Here is a 25,464-nt window from a genome sequence, read left to right as displayed (position 1 = left end):
CTAAATGGGTACTGCTTGTATGAGATGTGAACAGAAATAAGGATCTGCACACATGAGAGACTACATTGTGACTGTTAATTTGTTTGAATATTAAGGTTTCTATGACAACCAAGAAATGCACTTGACCATTTACAGCAACAGATCATGCACTTTATACAATAAAAAAGTAATTTATGGCCTTGCCTACCTGCAAGTGAATTCCTTCAGCAGGTACACAATATATTGCTCAAAGTCATAAAAATATATATTATCTTTCCTTTAGCATTTAGATACATAAATATTTTACTGAAGAACATGCATCATTTAAGTAAACAATTGCAAGAATATCCTCTAAACACAAGGTTCTTTGACATTTGGCAGTATAAAAGGATTACATAAAGGTAACTACTAAAGTCAAGACAAAACAATACAGCAGTGAACAGTCCATTGTGTGCTAGTCCAAAGAAGTTAAGCACCTCTTGCAACAAGTTACATAGTATATACACACACACATCGCAAATGAAGAAAAAAAGCATCGTTCCATCTGTGTATTCTTCAGTCTTGTTTGGACTCCAAAACTTATTGTTCACTTTTCTGCTCTTGCTTTCCATTCAACTCTTGGTCAACTCTGCTTAGTAAAGAAAGCAATAAAATTAAACCTATCTTAAGAACAAATTGAGTCTGTTAGCTCATATTAAGCAAAACTATTAATCTTAACAATAAAATGCTGAAAGCTCTTACATGGAAAAAGTTTTAGTAAATAAATACTGAAATGTTAAGATTTTTATTGAATGCAGTCACAACAAGGCTTTAAAATATTTACTTCCCCCTAGAAATGGATTAAAATTAAGAAACCATTTAAATAAGGATAGCATTTGAAAGGTGCAAGTGAAATTTGACTGCACAGCAAGGAAAATAAGCAAGTTTTGTGCTCTTATTAATGAATGCAAGCAGGAATACAAGTTTACAGGTAACACAATATCATCAAGCACTTCTACTTTAATGAATTCATACACAGCAGTATTAGCACAAAATTGTCTTTAATGTTATAGCAATTAAGCCAAGAAAGTAAGAGCATAAGTTGAATCAAAAAAACCAGGTGGCTCCTTAAACTGCAACACTTCTATTAAGTTCTAAGACTCTTATGGAAAAGTTCCAGGAAACTCCAAGAAAAATTCACCATCATACCACTAAAGCTTTTTTTTTTTTTTTGATATCTGCCTTCGGACTGGCAAACAAAGACAAAGTAGCTTTGCAGAAACCAAGGGATGGTTCACATTCCTCTGATATGTACTTTCCATCTTTATTGTAAGAAAAAGCTACAATTTTAACCATATCTTCTGGAAAAGAAGTTGTGCATGGAAATAATTTTAGAATCAACAGCAGTTCCAAAACAGGAGGCTCAGGATGAGTTTGTCTTCTAACAACCACGTTGTCTAATCTACCTGTTTAGTCCCTTAAACTATAACGAGCCAGTTTCTCCAAAACATTAAAAACAATGACGGTTCTAATCCAAACCCATAAAAAGGAGCAGCAAATATTCTATTTTCCACAGTTTTAAGAACTGTACCTAGTAGATACAGATCCAACAAATCTGGAGCAGTGTTGTACTGTGTTTACCTCCACAGTATGAAGCTACAACTCACCCTGTCCTCATTGCAGTATCTTAAGGAAAACATTTTGACGTGACTTGTAAGACTGATTATAGGAAGTGTATGAACCTGTAAGCTAATGTGAACAGGCTATGCATAGACCTTATAGCTCACAAAATAAATCCACAGAAGAACATCATACTATAGCTTCCAAAGAGACTCAAATATATATATATAGCTGAAGAATTTCTACTGCCATCCTCAACAAGTTTAGTAACCGTTCTTCAACACACTTCCCTTTCCCTACAGTTGCTTTCAACCTGATTAACGACTCACAACCACTTAGTGCCTGTGATCTTGCCTCTACAAGTAAGTTTTTACTTTGGAAGTGGCAATATTGATAGTGTATTTAAAAATTTCCAGTATAACAAACACTTTTACACATTACTGTTCGAATGTTTCAGTTTTACAGCCTGACGTAAATGGGCCTTGCAATACAATTGGGCCAAATGATGCACACTGGAGAAAAAAACAAAACTCTTGTTCTGAATATGTACTGAAAGGGTTTCTTATGTATCAACGTCTTAGAACTTAAGGTTACAACACTGCAAGATCATCACTTAATTGGAGTAATTCCTAGCTCAGTAGCTTTAGGTGCTAGCTTTCACAGAATTTAAATTCCTTTTATTTTTAATATCAGTATTCCTGTGTTTATTATCCAATTTTGACAATAAGCCTCCCTCAACAGTTATGCACATACACAGCAAGAGTTGTCAAGGTAAAGTTAATAGCAAAAACTTGTAGTACATTTGTTAGACACTGAAAAAAGTAACAGCAATTCAAAAAAAATTATCACAGCTGCTGGGGTAACTTGAATGGTTAGCAGGAGACTGAAAGTTAAAATCAAAACCCAGTGCTTATTAGCAAGGAATGTAGGCACTGCAAATACAAACAGCACTAAAAATATTAAATTGCATCTGTGCAAGTTAATAACTAAAGTGAATATCAAACAAAAATACAGCATTAGAACTTGCTCCATAGTTGCATCTCTGCTGACTAGTTTAACTATAGCTTAGCACCTGAAAACAGCTCTTCAGACATCACTTGTTAGAAAAAGCAAAAATGATTAAATCACTTTGTACAGAAGCATGCTTTTTCCTCTTGAAGATGTGGCTGAAAATCCACATACTCACTTAAACCAGGAATCTCATTTAATACTAGAGACTATCTACAAATATACTTAAAACATCCAGGGTGAGGTTTCAGATGTTACATTACTTCCATGCATAAAAATTAGGTCACTAGTGCATGTTTATATTTACAAATGCTTATTCCTTTACACAAGCCAATCAACTGGGAGTTAGTTGCAGTGCAAGTGATCTTATCTAGATGCAACCCTAATCAAAATACAAATATACCTTTTTTGTTTCTTTCTAAACTTTTCTTCTTCATACCTTGGTGAGGAAAAGTTTGATTTCAGTAAATATAAGATATGGAGACCAAATTCAACAGAAGCTGTAAACTAGCATTAGTATCAATATAGTTTGTGGAAACATACCAGGTTTTGAAGTAAGAAAACATTTTGTACCTCCAACATCTTTAAGTTGAGAATTAATTACCATGACATAACATATTAACCCAACACAACTTCCTATACAGTATTTACCCATCACTAAAATTGAAAGCCTGTATTCCTAACAGTTTAAAGCCTGACATTCACCAGAGAAGTCTAAGAATTAACTCCTGTAAAGGCTGAACTTGGGCTGACTTAAGACTTAATAGTTCCTTAGAACAGAAAATAGTCTTGCACGACTTGGAATGACAGCCTGAATTTCCATAACTCATCCTTAAAAATCCCATACAACATTCTAAAAGTAGCACAAGGCCTTGTCATGTCTTTCTTCCCCAAGAAAAAAACTGCATCTGCTCTATGGGATACAAAAATTCTACAGCCAAAAACAAGCTGATGGTTTACTCCAGCAAGCAGCAGTATTTTTTTCCCCAACATCTATGTGCCTTTTTCCAACATTTATGTGCCACTCTGTCTAGTGATACTAACACCATCTTTCCTTATAGAGTTCCCAGTTTCCATCACATTTATGATCCCTTACTGTGATACATACTCCATAGGTTGCATGTTACAGCTTCCAATAATTTGATAGAATTATTAGTATTGCTATCTAACTCTTTCAGGATCTAAGTTTGACGATTTCTCTATTACTGCATCCACAAATTTTGTTGATGTGTCATCATCATACCTGATATCAGTTGTGCTGACATTAAAATGGATACTATATGGCAAAGATCTGGAAAGAAGGAAGAGTAGTAGGAAAAGAAAAGACCAAGGACATTGATGCTGCCTTCCCCTCCCTGCCAAAGTAGTTTTAGAAGTACCGTGGGTAGGGATTCAGCATTTTTCCACCACAGCTCTTCATTTAAATTAAATCCCAACCCAAGTGATATTTTACTCCTTGAGCTGTTCTGCATTTTATCATGAACACTGAAGATACCATACATAACATCATTAACATACAGAATTTCTCACTCAAGACCACTTAGCATACAATGGGTAGAACAACTGCAGTGAGATCTTGTCTCCAGAAGACTAACACACACCATAATTTGGTAATCACATAGGACACTGTATACGAAAATCCCTATACGTTAGCATTCTAACTGCTATTACATATTAAAAATGTAGCTCATCAATTGCTCCTAGAGATAGCAATGGTTTAAGTTAAATTTTATTAAATACAGAGTATTGTGTTCAAACCAACCACTGAATATATTATATACCAGTTCCAAAACATGGTCAACATAGAACATGTTTGAATAAAGAACGTACTGTTTTATGCATTCTGGGATGCCAACGTATTCCATGGGGATGAGTTCAGCTAGCTCTGCCAGGGTAAAGACATACCTAATTTTTTGGCTGAATTTTGAGCTGTGGAAGAACAAACGTAGGGTACAGTTACAACTTAAAGTGTTCACTAAGTATTTAACGGTTTGACATTTAAACTTTTAAGAAACAGCTTCCATAGTATTCATAGTATTACCTAATGAAGGGTTTTGTGATGGCCAGAAGTGTTCTGATGAACCAAGAAGGATGAACTATGATTAATGATTTCAGATTTTTCCTTAACCTGAAGAATTCAAACATTAGACATAATTACTAGAACAATAAAGGTAGCATGACAAAGTTCTTGTTTTTTAAACAAAGGGTGCTTTTGCAGTTAAAACTGTATCCATAAATCTAGCATTGACTTTCTATTATTAGAAATTACTGTCCACCAGAAGAAAATACCAGAGAAATGCACAGCTGAAATCAGAAAGTTAAATCAGTTTGAAAACAATGAAATAACATTATAAAGAAGTTTCTTGGTATCTTTTTACATGTCCGTAATGAAGTGGTTAAGAAGGAACCCACCTTATCTTACTACAGTAGTCTATGAATGTTCAATTAAATTCTAGATAGTAACAGTATTCACCATTCTAACATTACTACTTTCACTAAAAAAGCACGCCTGCACTATTATTCCACACTGTTTTGGAAGAGCTTTTTGATACACTAAACAATTTGCTTAACAATTAATCTTAACCAGCAAGTACCAGAGCACATTAAACAGCATGTTTTCCTAAACATATATCACTAAACATGAATATTGTGACAAAACATTCCACAACTTCTTACCTCCTGTCAATTTGCTGGTAACATTTCCTAAGCCAGCCTAAGCTTGGCATTTTTCTCCGTGTTGTTGCACCGTTCAGATAAACTATCATATAGTTCTCCGCTACTAGTAGCTCTAAAGTGCCAATTACATACCTGTAAACACAAGGAAAGAAAACCTTCAAATGAAGATTTTTGGATTTTAAAGTAGTTTCTAGTACTGCTCAAATATTAAAAAAAAGTTGTCAGCATTGAGCAACATTTTTTTTTCCTTCCTCAGGAAGCAGACAGTTGCTTCACTATTTGTTACCTTCCCCTCATATGAAACAAAAAGCTTCAAAGATAACAGAACTTAAAAATACCCAGTTTTACAATGTGAAAGTAAGATCCTCTTCAGAGGCATATGACTTACTTAAATAGATTGTCCATTAGGTATCTGTAGTTAGGCTGACTGCTTTCAGGCATAAAGCAAACAGCAAACACAACAATGGCATTTAACCCATCACCATAATAACCTACAAAGAAAAAAGCAGCAGTAGTGACTAAGGTGACTATACCTTGACCACATTTACTCAAAGAAGTCAAGAACACACAGTAAGCTTTTTCATTATTTATCTTAAAGAGCTTTACAAACACGCATTCTATATAGACACATTATATATATAAAGCACCTATCACCGTAATGATTAACATCCTTTGGAATGACTTTGATGGCATGGGTAAGAACAGGATTAATCCTTTTAGTACCTCAGCACTTTTGTTTCCAACGAATTTTTAAAAAGGGCACAGGATCTTGCTTATAATTACAGAAAACCTCAAGGTGATTTTTTTCAGGTTCATCTACTTTTACTCAGCATGTTTAATAATGTTTCAGATAGCCAACTTTTCTTCCTACCTAAACTGCATAGACTGTCTGAAGAATCAGTAAATTGATCTTTTCCTTAGTAGACGTAAAGATAATGCTTTCAACACTCTTAAAAACAAAACACTATAATGAACAGCTAGCCTGTTATTATGTATGCTTGTGTTAGTAGCCTCATCTGAACACGGGTACATTTTGGAACCTTAGTTTATTTTGGAAAAAAATACCTCAAAACAACCATATGACTTAATACTACAAGTGAATAACCACATGAGTCTTTACACTCAAAGTTCTTCCCATGCCACTGCAAATCAGCCGAAAGTAGCAGTTTCAACAGTTCTCCTCAGCATAACACTAATCCTTACCACCGTGACTGATAACTTTTTTGTATGGTTCAATTGCCTTCATGTCCACCCTATGGTCCTGTTCTCCAATCCTAAACATACGCCAGCGTCGACCATCATCTTTCTCCTCCGCTGCTGTGTATTCAGTAAGTGATCCTTTTCTAATTACATCAGTAGTTTTCGGTTTTGGAAGGTCATCTGCCAAAGTTAAAACACGTTCAAAATCCATTATGAATACCACATACAGTGGCAGTAAATAACAACACAGGTTAACCACTTTGCTATCTAATCTATTTTAAGTCAGCTGATGTGTTTGGCTGAAAAATAATAGTTCCTTCAGTCATTACAAAATAGGATCTCACTGATATCAAATTTAATCAAAACACTGTTAGTTCTGTTTTCCATAAACAGCATTTTTTTCTTTAAAATTGAATGGCAAGCTTCTGGTCACATGGGAAGCCTGCTTAATTGTCAGCTTTCAGAACACCAACCTTAATGAATTACACCACAATAGACAAAGTGGTTAACTCAGTGATAATTATACAGGTTACTAGATCACAAATTTACATAAAAGCGTAATTTTAGACATTGACACTATCTTGCAAGCAGACATGCAGGCAGATATATTAGAAATTAAATCTAATTCATATGTGTGCAATCAATATATGAAATTTATGCTGACAGCAATCTGTGAAAAGAATTTGCTCCAATTAACTTATGATTCTTGACTTTGTTGCATAGACCTTACCCAAAGCGAGAAAAACCTACTGCAAGTTAGTTGTCTGTTCCCAAGACAAAGCTGTTAACTGAAACTATCCTTCCAGGAAAATGAGGGCAGCAGCATTAAAGGAAGAAAAGACAGAAACCCTTTTCAGCCATTTTTAAAAACAAAGCACAATTATCTGGAACATTTCCTTAGCAGCACTGCAAACTTAATCTTAAGTACCAACTCTTCTAATGTACTAACTCTACTAATGTACTAAAACGAAAATTCTTTTATACAGGTAAACCCACAGTCTGAGAACTTCTCCTGCAACATCTTAGTTCTTTAAAGTACGCATTTTTAATATTTTTTTTCCTCTATTTATAAGCTACCTTGGAATGAAGAACATTTTTCATTCTTAATACAGAGCTTCCTGTTTACTCAGGAATTTATTGTATTCACAGCATAAAATAATTGATGTTACGTGTTTACATATCATTTTAGAGACACTAAGTCATAATGTTTATAGAAGTTAGACTCCAACTGTTTGACTAAAGCAGTAGTTCTTAGCTTACATAGAAGGGCCCAAAACATAGTTAAACTGCAGGTTTGTAGTTTTTAGTTTAGTGTAGTTTGTAGTTTTTGCAGTTGTGCTTCAACTCCTACCCAAGAGTTATCTCAAGTAAAATTTGAGTCACCAGGTTTTGCCTGTAAAGACCAGATGAAGGGTCTACTCATTCCTTAAAATTAAGATCATTCACTTAACACCTCTAGCATGCCTACAGCTAAAGTAACTTCAGAGTCATTTCAAAATTCCCTGACACAAAATAAATTTTCTACCACTTCTAGTCAATACAGAAAGCATGCAAACTCTAAAAGCTTCTGACCTTCCCACATTTTTATTACAGTAAAATGAGCTCAGAGGTGTTAGTCATTTTTAAAAACAGACCTCTTTAAATACAAACGCTTGCAATTGACAAATTTCGGATTAGCTAGTCTATAATCTGTATCCCTCTAAATCATTTACCTCCATTTAAAATAGATCTATAATAAACGTAAAACATGTATATATTTTGTCACAATTTGGTTCTTAAAAACATATTACAATAGAGCAGGATTCTCCATAACTGAGTTTAAAAAGTGTTCAATGATAGTCATGTAAGTTTATTTGGAGTTACGGTTATTATGTTTGTCTGTTGTTTACTAGTCATATTCTGATTTGCTCTTGAAAAATTCTTTGTCCCCATTTCCAATCTAATCACTCCCATTACCATTACAAGAGTAAAAACCGAGGCAGTTATTTACCATCTGAAGAACCGTAGACCTGTACATAAAAAAAGATAAATACTTTATGGCACTAGATAAAAGCAACAAAACACTTACCTTCCCATTCAAACTCATTGCTATTCTCTGAAGGAGTATCTAAGTCATCCAAATCAATCTCTCCACTCTCATCCAAGTCAGACAAAACAGATTCCTCACTGCGATCTAAAGTTAAACTGATATCTGGTGCCACTAGTTTCTTCCTCACTTTGAAACCATTAACCTCTGCATTTGAAAAAAGCAAATCAATTATTTTCAAAGCCAAGCAAGTTTAGACAAGTAAATTAACAAGACAGAACAGCACAGCGCTTCCCCAAAGTGCACAATAAATTAATGCCCACCACATCAAAAATATATATTTAGAACAGGAATTAAAATAAACAAAGGGTGAAAAACAAAGCTTCAGAGACTTAAGTTCAAGTTCTTAACACCTTAAGTTTAACCAACTGCATACACGCTACAATCACAGAGGAAGACCGCCATACTACCAGCAGAAGAAAAATCTGAAGTGCTGCCACCACTTAAGTGACTGTTACCTATGACAGCTGTATCAAAGCTCCACCAAAGCTGCTCTAGACATTATCCCAAGTGCTGCAGACAGTGCAATAGATTCATGTTCTAGCACTTTTTTTTTTTTTAGGTATTGGTAACATCATAACCATATTTGAAATAAGTAATATACAAGGTGCAAAGAGAAAAAAAGTGAGGCCAACAGACAACACTAAGGGCAGAAGATTAAAAGAAAATGTTAGTTAAATAACACACAGCATGCTTTTAGACAAGGCAAATACTTGCTTGATTTAGACAGCAGTTGAAAGCAGGAAACAAAATAAACAGCCTGATCCAGCACTGGAAATGCCAAAGCTAAAGCAGACAGACAAGATCAAAAAAATTTAAGAACATAAGAAGAGCATTGGGATTATTTCCCCTCTGACTTTTCGGACTGCCAACAATATTAAGAGATCACAAAGGCCTGAAATTTGGAGCAAGACTCAGGTAGGCCCTATCTGATGAAAAGTAGCTAAATAATGAACAAAGATTTTAAAGTCAGTCACAAACTGAGTGCAGTAATTCATTTTTGTCCAATATTACCTGGATAGCTCTGTTCGCAGATAAACCTGTCATTTAGAATGCTGTTCCTTCAAGTCTCACTCAAAAAATAAAATGGAGCTCCAAAACAGCCATTTATATAGGAAGACATAAGCTTTACTGCAGTGAAGTATTCTTACCAGCTTCACCTTCTGTTCCAGCTGCAGCCAACACATCTGAGTCAACAGGATCATCCTCTGGCAGGGGCCTAGTACACAGAATAAAGTTTTTTAATACTTTTTTTTTTTTATAATCAGCTAAACACCAAAAACCTAGGCCAATGCACTGCTAAAAACCCGCTGTGGGATAGCACTGAATTAAAATATACTTACTGGCAGTAAACTAAGCACCAAAGCAGCAGAAACCTCTTTTATATCATTCAAATTACCAACTGCTCACATGAGCAGTGTCAAAATACTGATTGCTACGGGTGTCATCTTTAAGATAACTTGCTGTATTCTTGCTTGAGAAACTCTGACATTACATACATCACAGAAGTAGTACTCATAGGATGTCTTAGAAGTCAGATTTTTTGGTTTCTTTTTAGATCTAAGCATCACTAGTACTCTTAAAAGTTGGAATTCTGCTCAGAAGCATTGCTTAGTGAAATATTCAGGGTGACAATAAGCAAACAACATTTGCAAAAAGCTACTACATGAAAATAAAAACAAAGTCAAACTTGCATTTTCACTTCAGTAACACTGGAAAGTTCAACAGTGGAATTCTTGTACTAAAAATTAACATAAAGCTATCCCTTGCCAGACAAAACAAAAAATACCACAAAACACTCACAAGACCACTACGTTAGAGGAAAACACTGCAAGACTGAGTATTCTTTTATCAGGAAGATAGAGACAGCTTATTTTGGATGTTATGCATTTGATCTGAACTTAAATTAAAAAACCTTGGAAAATCTTCATCTTGCCATTCTTCCTTAAACTCAACACCTTCCATTCTCCAGCCAACTTAAATCACTAATAGGTAGTCCTGATCAGCCAGAACCTCTTGTCTTCAGGAGAGTGGGCTAAAGAACACCTGCAGGAACGTAACATAGTTCAGTACTATTGCAACTCCAGTATTTACAACACATTTTCATTTAATCACCAAGTTGAGATATTATGTGAAAAAAGCCACAAGAGAACAGTTTACAGTTTGCTTTTTTTAAATAAAAAACTGCTTATGGACTAGTATCATAATAATTTAGGTTGGAAGGGTTTTCTTAAGGTCATCTAATCCATCATCCTGCTCAAGCAGAATCAACCTTTAAGTTACAACCAGCCCCCGAGCAACCTCATCTTTCATTTGGAATTACACCAGTTCACTTCGAACTGTGAGAAACCTGACAACTCTAGATTCTATGGGAGACATTGAATCAATATATATTTTAAGAAAAATCAGATGGTCAGATCTAAAATACAATTAAGTTCTTTTTTTAAAAAAAAAAAGACTTGAAAGATAAACACTTCCTGAAATAGTGTTTTGTTTATAAGAGAACTCACCCTGGGATGTGCAAGTCAAGCTGTGTTTTTTCAGGCTCACCCATCACCAGCAATAAGGAATCTCCAATAATGGAACAAAATAAACCATTCTGCTAACACACAAGTCCAATACAGTTGAAAATCGTGGCTGTCTTGGCTCTAAAGATTGACAGGAACAGGTAAACTTATCAATGATAAGAAAATAAGAAAAATGGTAAGAAAAACACTAACAAAAACAAGAAACCAAATGCAATTTTAAATGCAAAGGCGCAATCGACACAGGACACCAGTAAGTACAAAGCTGGAATACAATCACTATGTGAATTAAGCTAGAGAAAGTTTATTTTTCACACAGGTAAAAAGAAATAAGTTGAACCTACTCTTCTGTAGAACTGTTTATTATGCAAAATCTGAATTTCTCTTCTCCTGACCTGATTACAACCACAGACTAAGTTTAAGACTTGCAATGCTTAACACAAGCTGCTTAATAAAATTTTAGAATACTTTTTTTTTAATTACATTACCAGAGACAAATAAAACACTAATGCCAAAAAATCATCTTATTTTACTGAAGCTTCCTTCCTTCCCCCACCCAGGAAACCAGAATACAACATCTGGAAGGTTGTAACCCAGTTCTCCTTATCCAGAAACCTTTCGTTGTTTGAGTTGCTCAGCCCCTGTGCAGCCCAGCTGCTGGCAGGATGTGCCTTCACACATACTCTCCAAGAAGTTGTTCTCAGTAACTGTACTCCCAGCTCTTCCTCTTTTTATTTGTCCTTTTTGAATAATACGCTTTTGGGAAGACTTTCCTGCTGCTTGAGTCATGCCACTTTCCTCACAAAATATGTCCTCTTTCATTAAGATGTCAACACTCTCTGAATAATTTCTCCTGAGTACTAACCTGCTGAGTGTTTGCAAAAATGAATTTTAAGTATTTGCTTGGAGATAAAATCATATTTTGATTAGTAGGAACATGGAATTGGTAAGTAGCTCTCCATACATTTGTTTTGGGACACTGAGATGAAGTACGAGAAGTTTCACAAGATATCCCATGCGGTCAAATTAAGAGAATGCAGTGGTTACAATCAGCATGGAATAGACCGTCTGAGGCTAACACAGTTCACTGAAATGAGACTCTAAACCTAAAATAAAGTCTCAGCTGATTACTTCACTCTTAAAGGGCAGATGGAAAAGAAAACTGACAGAAAGAAGAAACCAACCCTGTCACTGTGCTGGTGGCTGTAAGATGCTACTTTGGAGCTTGCCTGCGCTGCATTCAGACTATACAGTTCCTCCAGGAGTTTAAAAAGAGTTTTTCCCTAAGACCTGAAGTTTTATCACTACACTTTTGATTCATGCTGAACACCAAGTAATATCTACTCATTTCAGATGTACCACATTTCAGTGCGGAAACAATTCCTACCTGCATCTATTTCATTACATTGAGTTAAGCTTGATATACTAAGGCACAAGGTTTAGAAGTTACTTAGACTACCATCAATTTTTAAGATACTTTTAGAAAATGCTTCCCACGTGACAAGAAACTGGTAATGAGAATTCTTTAGAGGTAGATTTAAAGCAATCATCCACTGAATGCTGCATAGCATAACTGCAAACAACTTACCAGCTGAGTTCCAAGCCCTACATCAGAAAAGCAGAAGATTAAGCTATTTCAATTCCATGTCCTACTTAACAGGCAGACTAAGTAGCTAGTTTGGAAGTTTTGGCTTAAAAACTTGACCACAAAAGCACTTGTCAACCAGAAGAACAAGAAATTAAGGAGGAAAGGTAGTCTTCGGTTTCAGGAAAGTTAGAGAAGTGCTGACTTTCTAGTTGGCTATTAAATTACTTTTTAACATAATATCAATGCTTACAAAGCAGGAAAGTTCTATTTCTGCTCATCCAAAGTAAAGCAGAGTTTAAAACAGTATTCCTATAGCTGCTGTGGTAGTACTGACTTCTCATTTTTAATCTGAAGGTTAAATTTGAGAAGTGCAATGCTAATAACGCAAGTCTCCATTAGTCACGTAGAAGAAAATGAGTTAATTTCTGCCTGGTCCTAGAAGCCTTCCCAGCTAATTCAATGCCACAGTTCCTCAACAGCAAACTTGTCATTTTACTCTCCATTGCTCACTACTCTCCACTTAACTTATAGAACTGGAAGAAATCAGAAGATTGGGAGATATCTAAAGGTCAGAAACTTCAACAAAGAACATCTGGAGGCAGGATTGCCATGCGGCTCTGCTCCTTTCCTGAAGCCACTGGACTTCGGTGATCACCAACGCCTTTTATACTTGCAAGCATCTCACCAGGTAAGCTACAATGTTACACATGGGACCACAACATACAACATTACCACAGGGGAACACAACACTAAAGTCATTTCTCCTCTGCTACAGCTAACGAAAGGATTTTCATTGCCAGACAAGCAGATTAAACCTATGTAATTTTCCATTGAGGTGTATTACTGCTCACAGCGGAAGCCAAGCTGTGTTCTCATCTTTTCCCCTGGAAGAGGACTTAGCTCCCAGAACTGTCGCTAACACTGATGTGGCTCAGCTAGTGTAGGTGTAAATACCAGGTGTAACAGTGGCGAGAAGACTACTGAACTGCAAACCAAATCAGACAGTGGCAGGTTAACAGACACTCTGATCAGTCCCTGGTACTTAAGAGTAAGAGAAATAACAGAATGCATAGATTCATTTTTGATTAAGACCTTCTACAAGTTTTTTTGTTTGTTTTTTTTTAAAAAGTCTTCACCTTTGAATTCACAGGAAAATATACAAATAGTAGATAAGCATTAATATAGTCACATCTACTTATCCAACACTGAGACCCATATCCACTCCTTGGTTAGCACAATAGCATTTTAAGTAGGATTAATACAAAGTTTACTCTGCAAGACAACTACGGTGATACGTATGTAACATATTTTTGCACGCAGTCAGGTTGTGCAGAACCCTGTAATTTCTACATATTTCCATAATCCCACTGGCTTTCAGAACGCAGCCATACTCACCACAAACCTAAGCCCCATTTCCCAGATGCAAAGACAGACATCCAAGCCTTATAACTCGCAAGCTTGCGTGACGAGGGGATGCAAAGACCTTCACTGACAGCAAGCCAGCAGTTCATCTGCATTTACTCCCTGCCACCAGCACCACCCAAGGGCACAGAAATGAGCCAGCTGAGCAGGAAAGTTTCAGACTCACGCCGCAAGCACCCAGCACAGCACCGAGCTGCGGTTCGGGAGGCACCGCGGCGCGTTTCCGGGCGAGCAGGGCTGTGTCAGGCACGCCGGGTGCACAGGCCCCGCAGGGAGGCAGCGCGCCGCCCGCCCACCCACCGCCGCACAGCGCGTCCCGCGACCCGACCGAGGCGAGGGGGCCCGGCACCGGGCGGCTCCGGGGAGCCGCGCCCACAGCTCCGGCTGCCCTCGGGCCCTATCGACCGGAGGGGAAGGGAAAGTCCCGGTCCCGGTCCCGGACCCCCAGGCACGGCTCAGCCGGAGACTCCCGCCCTCCCGCCCCGCGGCCGCACCTGGCGGGCTGGGCCGAGCCGGGCCGGGCCGGGCCGGGGCCGCCGCGCTGAGGTCCCGCTGCGCTGCGCGCCGCCCCGCGCGGCCCCGGAAGCGCCCCCAGCGCCCGGCTCACGTGACCACTGCCGCACATGCGTACAGAACAAGTCCGCCCTCCGGCACTTGGCGCGTGCGCGCTCGGGAGGCGGGGCGGTGCAGGGCGGGGCCAGGCAGGCGGCCGTTGGCGGCGCGCGGGAGGGGGCGGGGCCGGCTGAGGCGGGCGGCTCTTGGGAGGGAGGGCTCCTGTGAGGGCGGTGGCCCCGCCGCGGTCTGCCCCTTCCCTCCGGTGCCCGGGGCCGCCCCCTGCCGGCTGCGGGCCGAGGTAACTCGTGGCGCCGCCGCCTGCCCGGCCCCGGAGCCGCCTGGTCACGGGGATGCTGTGCGCGGGTGCGGTCCGGGGCCACAAGGCGGGGAGCGGAACAGAAATTAGTGCGAGGAGTGAGCCGTGCGTGCTGGGCACCGCGTGCCGCCGTGGGCACCCCCAGACGTGGGGGGAGAGCCAGGCGCAGGGCTGTTGAGCAAAACCCCCGAATCGCAGCAGCGCGTGAAAGTACGGCCAGCTGCTTGAACGCGGCTGCAGGGGCACGCAACATCCAGTCCGTCATGAAACCGTGGAATCGTGTGACGCTGCGTGTACACAACAGGAGCACAGGGAGCTAGGCAAAACTCGTAATTTTCATTCACCTAATAATGGTAACGATAGAGAGTATTTTTGGTCAATGTCACCAGAAGGTGGAGGTCGAGATGGAAGGAAGGTTTTGCCTTAGAATGCAATCTGAAAAATAGGATGTTTCACCCCACCGGTGAGTGTGTGTTTGGGACGCATCAGCAAGAAAGCAGAACGTTTGTATCAAGCGGACTTTAAGAAGTTTAGGGTGAAATTTCCTAGTTTTAATCAGGATGAACGCCAGTTGATTTCTACAACTGTACAGTTGCTAGAACATGAATACACACATTTCTAGCACCTACGCAATCATCCAGCTACACACACAACTGGCGACTTGCCACTAACACATCGCTACAGTCAGAGAGGGCTGCTAACTCAATGTTTGTCCCTCACAGCTAATGCCTTGCCCAATGGTGAAAGAAGTAACAATAGCAACAGTGTTTGTTTTATTGTAGGGTACGGAAGGAACTTTGAATAAATGCGACGTGGAGAAGAGTAAAAATGTGATATAAGGGTGCATGCAAAAAATGAAGAAAAAGATGAGAAAGGAAAATATTTCTAAAGAAGAATAGAAAGCAGAGGACCCTCCCTTCCCCCCAGCAAAGATAAAATCTAAGGATAACAGGAAATAAAGCAATTAAAGTAAATTGGTTAGAATATTTTTAAGGACTTAGTATAATTCACAGCAAACAGCCAGAGGCATGTAGGCATTATTGTAACATAAACTTATCAGCTAATAGTTATAAATATAAAGCAAGAGCTAGCTTAAATATAAAGAAGGAGTATATAACTACTGGTATGAGAAATCCAGTAAAACAGTAATGGGAACCAGCAAAAAGTAAACAATATTTTATTATTCCACCTCTGTTATGTCCCTTTTTTGCATTTATGGAAGTAACTGCCACAGAAGATGACCAAGCAGCATTATTCAGTGCTTACGGATGTTACATTTTTCTGTCTGTTCCTGGCTGCAAACTTATTATTACTAGTGTACCTACTTTAGAATATCCCATGGCCATATCATCCTGGTTTTTACTAGCACAGGCATTTCATGAACAGTTTGTATTTAAGACAATGTATTTAAGACTGAGATCTCAGTCTGCTGAATCGGACTGTTTGTGAACAGTTGGAATTATTCCAACCTGAGCTGGGTTTAACTGAGCTCTGAAGATCAAGGGTATCTGTGACAATCTTCCTAGTCCTTCATCAGACCAGTAATATATAAAGGGCCGCTATTATTTATTAAGTCAAAAGGTTTAAAGTCTTCCAGCAAATGAAGTTTTAAGAAAAAATGTTTCATACTAGATCTCTGCGTGCTTTTCTAAATGTGATGCAATTGCTGATAAACTCAAAACTGTCTTCAAACTGCACAGAGGGTGATCGTCTGCAGGACAATTCCAAACTTGTGTCATGATGGTCAGCAGAGTTGTGCAATTTCTTATTTCTTACACGGGGTGGCACAGTATAGCTGGAAATCTATCGGGTGTTCAGGCGTAACCTAGAAAACAAGCAAACAAGGGGTCAGAGACAACTACTAGGGGATGTTGAATAATTCTATTTTTAAACATCAGACAATTGCAAATATAAGCAGATTCTTACATGAAAGCTTTATCAAAGAGAACAGGCTTGTGAGAATAATGCTCTGTCACATGAATTTTGTCTTGTACATGGGAAAAATCAGCTGTTACACAGCTTCAGGTCTGGAATAGTTCACAATTAATCTTTAAATAGAAAATAGCCATCAAAAGGTACAAAATACAAAAATCTTCACATTTTCCTGGTCCTTTCCTATTATTTTTTTTTTTATAAAAATATTCAGTAATATTAAACAAACAGGTTAAAAAAATGCCCCCTTTCAGGTGGTTCAAGCAACAGCTCAGAAACGTTGGAATTCAAAAACATACATTTGAAAATCCTTCTCGCATGGATCTGGACACATAGACTGCATTTGTATATAATTCCTCCTGGCTGTTTTACCTGTAGAGAGAGTATGAAAAAAATTCTTTTTCAACTTTTTTTTTTTTTTGACCTTTTTTGATAATAAGGGCTTTGAGCTGCAGTTCACCTGTGCTTCTGTAGTCTATGCACATAATTTGGCTCCTGTCTTAGACACCTGTGATACACTGTGACAAGAGCAATGTATTATATAGTAATAACTTTCAGATATGTGGACGGGAACTAGGTAGTGTGTAATATTTTGAGATTCCTTTGATATTCCTGTAGGGTGCATCATTACCATCTTTTTTAAGTCATGTATAATACTGTAATCAGTTGTCACGCTGATGTAACTAGCTAAATGTGATTGGTAGCTGCATCCTCTTTGTATATCATGGAGTAAACTGTTGAGCAGAAAGTGACCCTCATCATGGTCCTTCTATGTCCAGTGAATTTTATCCCAAACCTCCTAGAGCTACTTCAGGTAGAAACCACGATGCTGTAGTGGACTCGTCCCTCATAATCAGGATTGCACTGCACATGTCTCCAAGCACTGGATGTCCTTCCTCTCATTTTGCCTTTTTCCGTCTCTCAACAAATATGTTGTTGTTAATAAGCAGTTAAGATAGAAACCGGGTTGAAGTGAAGATCTTGGGTTTGGAATTCAGCTAGGAAAGTACGAAAACATAAAGAATGTGCACCTTTAATAAGTCAAACCAAACCTCAGACCTTTGCCATTTCAAGGATACAGCTATTACCTCCACTCAGAAGAGTCTGTTTATCTGTTTGTGTTTCATTTTTTTTAATACATTTTTCTTATCAGAGAGCATCACAGTTTGTTGGATACAAATAGTAACAACACTGTGAGACAAAGCAAGATGCAACTTACTAGCCATGAGAATTTTAATATCTGCATCTGTGGGAGAGGATAATGGTTATGTTGTTCACAGAAGTTACTGATATTCTTCATTAGCATTTAAATAAGCTTTCTGCGTCTGCAGGTGGACAGTACCAAATACATTACTATTAATACCATATTTGCTAACTACTGTGTCCTCAAGAAAAATAGTTATTAATTCCAAGTTTCACTTCAGTTGAAAACTGAGGGACCTATAAACTATGGGAATAATGTGGAAGAATAAAAGCAGGAGATCTCTTGGATCTGCCTTTTCCATATAAATACCACTTGACAATTACAGTGCACCAGTATAAGTGCAGGAAAAGATGTGGCTGTTTACTGTTAACTTACGTTTCTTTATCTGTACTGGAACTTCTTTCTGTCTCAGAAAAAAAAAAAAAAAGAAGCTACAAATAGATACAGGTAACTTCTGTTTTCTGAGTTTATTTTGTGCATAATGATTTTTGCCATGGTATACATTATATTGTTGTGCTTTGTAAAAAAAAAAGTGATCTTTGCCATTTTGCAGTATCAACCTGAAGTCTGCCATAAAGCCATGTTAATAGTATATCTTTATAATATTATGGTCAGAATCCAATATCGAATGTGGATGAGCCACATGAGGAAAACATGTATAATCAAAAATCTGCAACTTCCTTCATTTAAAACTGTTGAGTTTTTCGATCATTTTTCTGATGGTCAGGCTGTTATTCATACTTGCATGTGGTGTGAATTCAGTGATACTTGGTTAAGATCACTTCTTTCAGTTTCTGAAAAAAATATGAAGTACCCTGTTACATGGACAGAAGATATCTTCGCTGGTTGAGCTTGAGGGGAAAACTGGGTACAATTATATATTCTTTTAATTATTCATGACTTGGGTCTGAAGTGAATGTGTATACGTTTTTCACTTATTCACTTTATAAAATTCAAAACTAAGCCCAGAAGCAGTTTTATTCTTGGCAGCATGACAAGTTTCCTTTCCTCAACGAAACTGTCAAAGGAATTGTTCCTCAGAGAGTTTGTCATCCCCGTGTATCCCAGAGAGTTGAGAGGGTAGCTGGCATTCATTACACCCCCATCACACACATGCATGTGCTCTCTCTCCCCACCCCCACTCCCCCACCTTCCTTCTCCCTCTCCCTCTCCGACTGTGACAGCAAGCACATCTCAGAGGACTGGGTTTATATCTAGCATGTGGTTTCATTTGTGTGTCTGATTTGCAGTTCATTAATCTAGAAAACATTGCCCACTTTTGGCAAGGACAATGTATCCATGCACGTTCTGCCTATTCCACCTCCTGTGCCCTGTGCAACGGAGTTTGAAGAGAGGGAATTGGCTCTGTTTTGGGGAACAACTAGAACAAGAGCAGCTCAGGAGCCAAAACTGATGTAAACATACATTAGGAAATTGTTTTGATCTGGCCTATCAGGCTGCTGGCAATGCACTGTGCTTCCTTGGGAGACATGCAAATTTATGGGACACAACTTGACATGATTAAGGCAATGCATACAGAGGAGGTTATTGCCCTTCAGCAAAAGAATGATGTCAAGAAGCAATGATTCTTTACATTCTTGGCAGTGCAAGTAGGACTGTGAATTTAGGGTCCTCTTGCAGATTCATTATAAATAAGGTGTGGTTGGTGTTTTTGTTTTGTTTTTTAATTATGTTTTTTCCAGCTTTTATGATTGTAGTAGTATTAGCTGTTTGTCTTTCAGCGGCACCATTCAACGTGTAGTCTTCAGAATCGAAATCTTTATCTGCTGATACCATGATAGCTTGTTGAGTCTCACGACAAAAAAGAAAAAGCTAAAATGATTCTCCAGGGAAGCATCAACTTCTCCTATTCACTCACAGCATTGGGGGTCTTCATTTTGAAATTTAATTGTCAGAGACAGTGACTCTCCTTGTTGACAGACGTGCTTAAAAGTCATCCACATGCCTGAGTGGAGTCAGATTCATTTTGTGCCAGGGTTAATGAGGAATTACTGATCACTGCCTGGGAATTTGGGGGTAAAAACTGCTGAACTTAAAGTGACAGACTCCATCTCCTATTACCACTCCCCTGAGCCAGCCTAGCAAATAGCTAACTGTAATATCTTAATTAACCATGTGTTAGCATCAACCTTATTCTCCCTTGCAAGCTGTACATATTGCTAATTACATTATGTAGGCACATGAGCACAGACGTTAGTGCTGTGGTGGGGCACTTAGGAGTCCCACTGTACTGCAGAGCAAAGCAAGTCTCTGGTGACACTGGGCTGATGTTGAAATGGCACCCTTAAATTTAATGCAAAAATAACAAGAAGGGAAAACAGCAATGGACCATTTGTGTGATGGAGAAAATTGCCCTTCCAGCTTCTCGGACCAAACACAGGCAATAGACTAAGGAACCTGTCTTTGTGTTTTCTTTTCGCCTGAAGAAACTAGTAGGAAGAGCACAAAGTGTGTGTCTCTGGAAGCTGTCATTTTTCTTATGCCTACTATGGACAACTATACAGAGCCTCCGACACATTTCTGCTGCTTTGAGTGCTCGTAAGCCTGAGTATTGAAATAGCCTTGCTGTGCTGGGTGCGCGGAGAGAGGAAAGACGCAGCATAGTTGGAGTGTTGTGTTCTGGCTGCAGCTGGCATATGATTCATCAGGGACTTGTACCATCTGGTATAGATGAGAGTCTATCACATTACAGTGTCTTTATCAGAAATAGGGACCTGGAAGAATATCACAAAGCTATGATCAGTTTGACAGTGCAAATTTCACTTTTGCACTACAAACCTCACATGGAGAGGCTGGCAACTTCCAAAATCACATTCTCCAGATTGTCCAATGCACAGTCAACAAATACTTGATTTTCTGGGTCCCTCTAGTTGGATAAAACTTGGGGGAAAATTATTATTATTATTATTATTATTATTTTAAGATTTAACAAAATACAATCCTAAAGTCCTTTGTTTTTTCCACTCATCTCTGTCAGTACACAATTTATTTGAAATGTCCTCCACTGGTACCTGCCATGTTTTCTTGAAATTCACTTTTAGTTCCCTGTTGCTTTATGTATTAAATGTGATTTTTTGAGGTAATTCTCATCTAAGCTTTCTCTTTCAGCCCATGGCCCCTCCTCTCTAAGCTTTTTTTCAGTCAGAATACTTAGATGTTATCCTAGCCATTAATTTTAACGTTCAGATAGTTTTTGAAGATTAGCTAAATTATATCATTTTTGCAATTAGTGTCAAATTAATCCATAATGGAAGGTAGATAATGGCAGAGATCTTAGATTTTGACAGATATCCTCATTGGGTTTAATGTTTTGTATAATATCTCCTCAAATGAGTAAAAAGCTCACCTTGCTGACTCCCCCCACCCCCACCTCAGGCTTCTGGCCACATAGAAATACTATATTTGATTATGGGAAAAACAAAGTCTCTTTTTACATTTCTGATTTCTGACAGTGTGTTGTTAACCTTAACTATATTACACACACTTTTTTTTTTTCCCCATTTCAGGCATTAGCTCTGGCACTTGCTAGCTGATTGTTGATAAACCTCTGTAGGTCATAACATACAAAATCTGCCACATACAAATATATATATATATATGTATTTATATATTAAAACTTTGATTTCATAGAGAGAGGTGAAAAAGTAGCCAAATGTTTTGGTCAACCAATGTAAATCAGGGAATGGTAATTTCCAGCAGGCAGGCTGGAGAGATTGGGCTTGGGTAACAAGAGGAGTCACCTTAGGATCACTTATGGATCAACAAGAACTGACCTGGACATACCTCAGTAACTTCAGACTTCATCATTTAGACTGGTTAAAAATAAAAGGAGACAAACGCAGTGTTACTTATATTGTACTCATTTCTGTGTTTCCTTACAGACATACCTGTGTAAAAAATACTTTGAAGGTACCTGGCTCTGGATAGACCTCCAGCTCCAACCTGTGGTTGAACTCAGCTTGACTCTCTTGGATGCTTGGTCTTGCTTATTCTTGTCTGCACTGGGTCTTAAAACATTTTCATTTTCTAAAGCAACTTTTTGTTTGTTTTTTAAATAAGGAAGGACATGGCTAGGCTATAATCGGTCATTTGTTTGTTTTTCAGATAAGGATGGACATGGCTATAATTGTTAATTTATTCTCGCATCATATGGCATCTCTTAAAATTAAGTGATTGGTATAATCCAAAGCTTCTGTGTATGCCTGATCTGGCCTCCCTGAATTCAGTGACAGTTTTACTTTAGGTAGTAGCGTGTGAATTATTCCTGTGATGCAGGGATACAGGAACAACTTCTAAAAATGATCTCTGACGTTAGAGAAGACAGGTAAGCAGTTCTATTGTGTTTTTGCTGGGATAAAATTAAAATTATTTAGTCATTGTTTACTGATTCTGGATGAGCTTTCTTTATATACTCTCTGAATGTACCAAAGCGATGAAAGGAAATTTTCAAACCCATGACATAACAAATGCTTTGGGCTTGGTCACATCCTACTAGTTTAAGAAAATTATCACAGAATACTATTAGAGCTGATGACAAAACAAACAAACAAACAAGCCCCAGACTCCTAAAAACCACTGCTGTCATCACAAGTAAACACAGACACTTTGAGAATCTAGGATTAAACACAGAATATATGCATGGGTAAAAGTAATGAACAGAAGGCCTTAAAGCAGGGGTAGTGAAACCATCAGCAAGCAAACAGGATTTACCTTTCTGCATGTACAAGGGCCCCAATTTATGATGCATCTCAGCTGTTGCTCCACTGGCTGTTGAACTTAGCAGGCCTAGCTGCATCTTTCTGGCAGAGAATGATGCCATGCTCTGATGCAGGCAGCAAAAAAACAAGTTGCCTGCTTGCTTTCTCCTTCAATTTACAGTCTGGCTTACCAGCACAAATTGAAAGCTGTAGCAATTTAAACTAAATGATTATTAGGTTAATGAGTAAAAGCTCTTTTTTGCTGTCTCTACCTTGGAAGGTGTAACAGAACAAGTGGGCCTGATGACTACTCCTGAATAGGAGATAATGAATCAAAACCTTTGGGATGCTTTTGAAATTAAGATTGAAATATAGAAGATCTGTGTGTAACTTCTGGTACTATTCTTTTCGTGACCTGGGCCAAGGAAGATCACAATAAAAGGTGTGGATCCCTATTACCCCTATTCATTTAGTAAACTGTGTAGACTCTTAAGTTCTTCTGAGCAAGAAGGATGTTAAGCTGCTAGTTTTGTACAGAGAGACCTTGGCTTTATCTGGAGCTTCTTAATGTTACTTTAATCAAAATCAGCAATACTAAATGATTGATTCAGGGATCACTTGAATTTATTGCTAATACGTGATCAGCTATACTCCACACACGAACCTCAGAAATAAGAAGTACTTCCAAGTCACTGAAACTCCTAAGAATATGCTCTATAATATTTAAGCCTTTCAATTTAGTTAATGTTGAGCTGAATGTGCAAGCCCTGCAACGATCTCTGAGAAGGGGGGGGGGGGGGGCCTCCCTCAAATACTGTCTTGTAAAGTTTGTACCTCAGTGCTTCCAGAAACTTAACTGTCATTTGTGGGTAACAGTCTTGTTCTCTAACTGACATAATGTGGATCTCAAGTTTGATAGAAATAGGGAAGATAAGGAATGGAAATACAAGCACAGCATTTTGCAGCTTAGTGGTCACATCTGAAATTAAATCAGTTCTATTTGTTGGCTAGAACACTGGAAAAGAGATTTTCCTGATTACAAAACTGAAAATCACTTGCATTTCTGTTATTCTCTCTAGGTAAGCAAAATTCAGTACAGCTTTGGCTAGAGGTGAAGTTTGTTAGATACATGTTCAAATAAAAAGTGAAATGCACTTGAGGCATGACAGTGTTGGGGCATCATAGGCACCATAAGAAAATTAAAGGCAATAAGAGATGTTTCTCATGTGTTCCACAGTCTTTAATTTATACCCCAAGCATGCAAGATAACTGATAAAACGAGAAAGAATCTTCTATAATGGTGCCCTCAATTTCCAGCACATTTACAAATTGTTGAACTAGCTATTACTAAAAATGACTCATCAAGATTAAAAAAGATAATTTAGTTAGAGCTGTTGTCAAGTCACTATTTAATATTACTTTTTGTATTTGCTGTGATAAGCATTAAAATTTGCACATTCCCTGATAAATCATTGTTCAGCAATGTCTAGAGGGTCCAGTAAATGGTTTGAAATTGCCACAGTGTAATAAATGGTTATTTGATAATGAATGAAATTGTTTGAAAATACTGTTAAAATGTCAAGTTTTAACATACAGAACATTACTCAAAAGGAGTGCAAACACGGAAACCATAGTGACACTATAAATATACTGCAACAAATGCATTTATTTGCACAGGGCAAATAGTAGGTGCTGTATGCAAGCTAGTATAAATTGATATATGAAGTTAATTTCAATCTGTAAAAGTAATTGCATTGGTTTAACTTATTTAACTCTCCTTACAATACTATTTATAGCAGAGTAAAAAAGTAAAGAAATAAATGATGATAAATAGATAAAATACATAGGAAATGGGAATTGTTTTCCAGTTTAATTATGCTGTCACATAAAATTATCACAGAAATACACTATGCCGACAGGAAGAATACATTAAAACTCCATTATGCAGTACTAGAGTTGGCTAGCTTTTGTTGCTATTTATTCCTTAAATAGCTTTTAATCTTTTCAACTATCATGAAAAGTTGGACTGTGTAAAAAAACATAGTGGTGTAAAAAGGACAATATGGGCTGTGCCAATTGATGGTTAGCCTGTAACACGAAGCTGGGAGCCAAGAATGTGGTACCTTTCTCTTCAAGAACAAATCTGACTGCATCATAAAATTAGAAGGAAAAAAAATGCCCACTAAGAATAAGTAATTTTCATTATTAATTTTTCTTCTCAGACACAACTCTATCTTCAGAGTTTTTGCATGTCTGTAGTTTATATATAACATGCTCACGTGTTGTGGCAATGGGACAGTATTACAATTACACAAAGAACAGGACCAACAAGCAGGCAAAACATACTAAAAGAGCACCTGTTTTTTTCCAAGACAGATTTTTTTTGTTGTTTTGTTTCAAACTGAAGGTCATCTAATTACTTATTTTCATGATAAACAGCACATTAATGTGTGTTGTATTTTTTATACTTCTTTCCATGTCCTGGGCTGAACGCAGAATGAGAACATCATTAGAAGCAAAAACGTGCATATATTTCTCTGAAGGGGACTTCATTTTTATTTTTTTTTTCCTCAAGACAATTAAACATTATTTTGCTTTAAAATGGGTATGTGCTCAGATCATAGGTAAAGAACACTATAATGTTACCGTTAGTGCT

At 37.9% G+C, this 25,464-nt stretch overlaps 2 protein-coding genes across 18 annotated transcripts in view; one reads left to right on the top strand and one right to left on the bottom strand.

Moving 5' to 3' along the window:
• Positions 1-22,146, top strand: part of GCNT3 (glucosaminyl (N-acetyl) transferase 3, mucin type) — a 41,457-nt gene extending 19,311 nt beyond the window's left edge. The window contains exons 3-5 of one of the 8 annotated variants that reach the window (XR_007161910.2): positions 1,881-1,940; positions 13,193-13,349; positions 15,737-16,334. The gene's annotated coding sequence lies outside the window, so the exon portion shown is untranslated. Of the gene's footprint in view, positions 1-1,880; positions 1,941-7,271; positions 7,498-13,192; positions 13,350-13,436; positions 13,810-15,736; positions 16,335-21,992 lie in introns of those variants that run through there. The other 7 variants (XR_007161911.2, XM_048060240.2, XR_007161912.2 and 4 more) reach the window with 7 other exon arrangements.
• On the bottom strand, positions 54-14,726 carry BNIP2 (BCL2 interacting protein 2). Of its 10 annotated transcripts, none has more exons than XM_048060243.2 (13): positions 14,578-14,726; positions 11,059-11,196; positions 10,464-10,594; positions 9,700-9,767; positions 9,266-9,334; positions 8,531-8,695; positions 6,466-6,642; positions 5,651-5,753; positions 5,263-5,394; positions 4,628-4,714; positions 4,417-4,515; positions 2,990-3,025; positions 54-610 (listed from the first exon to the last, which is right to left on the bottom strand). In XM_048060243.2, the coding sequence occupies exons 3-13, from the start codon at positions 10,511-10,513 to the stop codon at positions 559-561; spliced, it is 1,038 nt and encodes a 345-aa protein (XP_047916200.1). In that variant the 5' UTR covers positions 10,514-10,594; positions 11,059-11,196; positions 14,578-14,726; the 3' UTR covers positions 54-558. The 10 variants fall into 10 exon arrangements, with proteins under 10 accessions (XP_047916200.1, XP_047916203.1, XP_047916202.1 ...); XM_048060246.2 differs by having other exon boundaries at positions 54-607; XM_048060245.2 differs by lacking the exon at positions 14,578-14,726 and adding an exon at positions 14,250-14,392.
• Positions 22,147-25,464: the final 3,318 nt, after the last annotated feature.

Source organism: Anser cygnoides, chromosome 11, assembly GCF_040182565.1.
Source record: "Anser cygnoides isolate HZ-2024a breed goose chromosome 11, Taihu_goose_T2T_genome, whole genome shotgun sequence".
NCBI lineage: Eukaryota > Metazoa > Chordata > Aves > Anseriformes > Anatidae > Anser > Anser cygnoides.
Note: the sequence above shows the minus strand (reverse complement) of the source record. Positions and strands in the feature narration are given on the sequence as shown.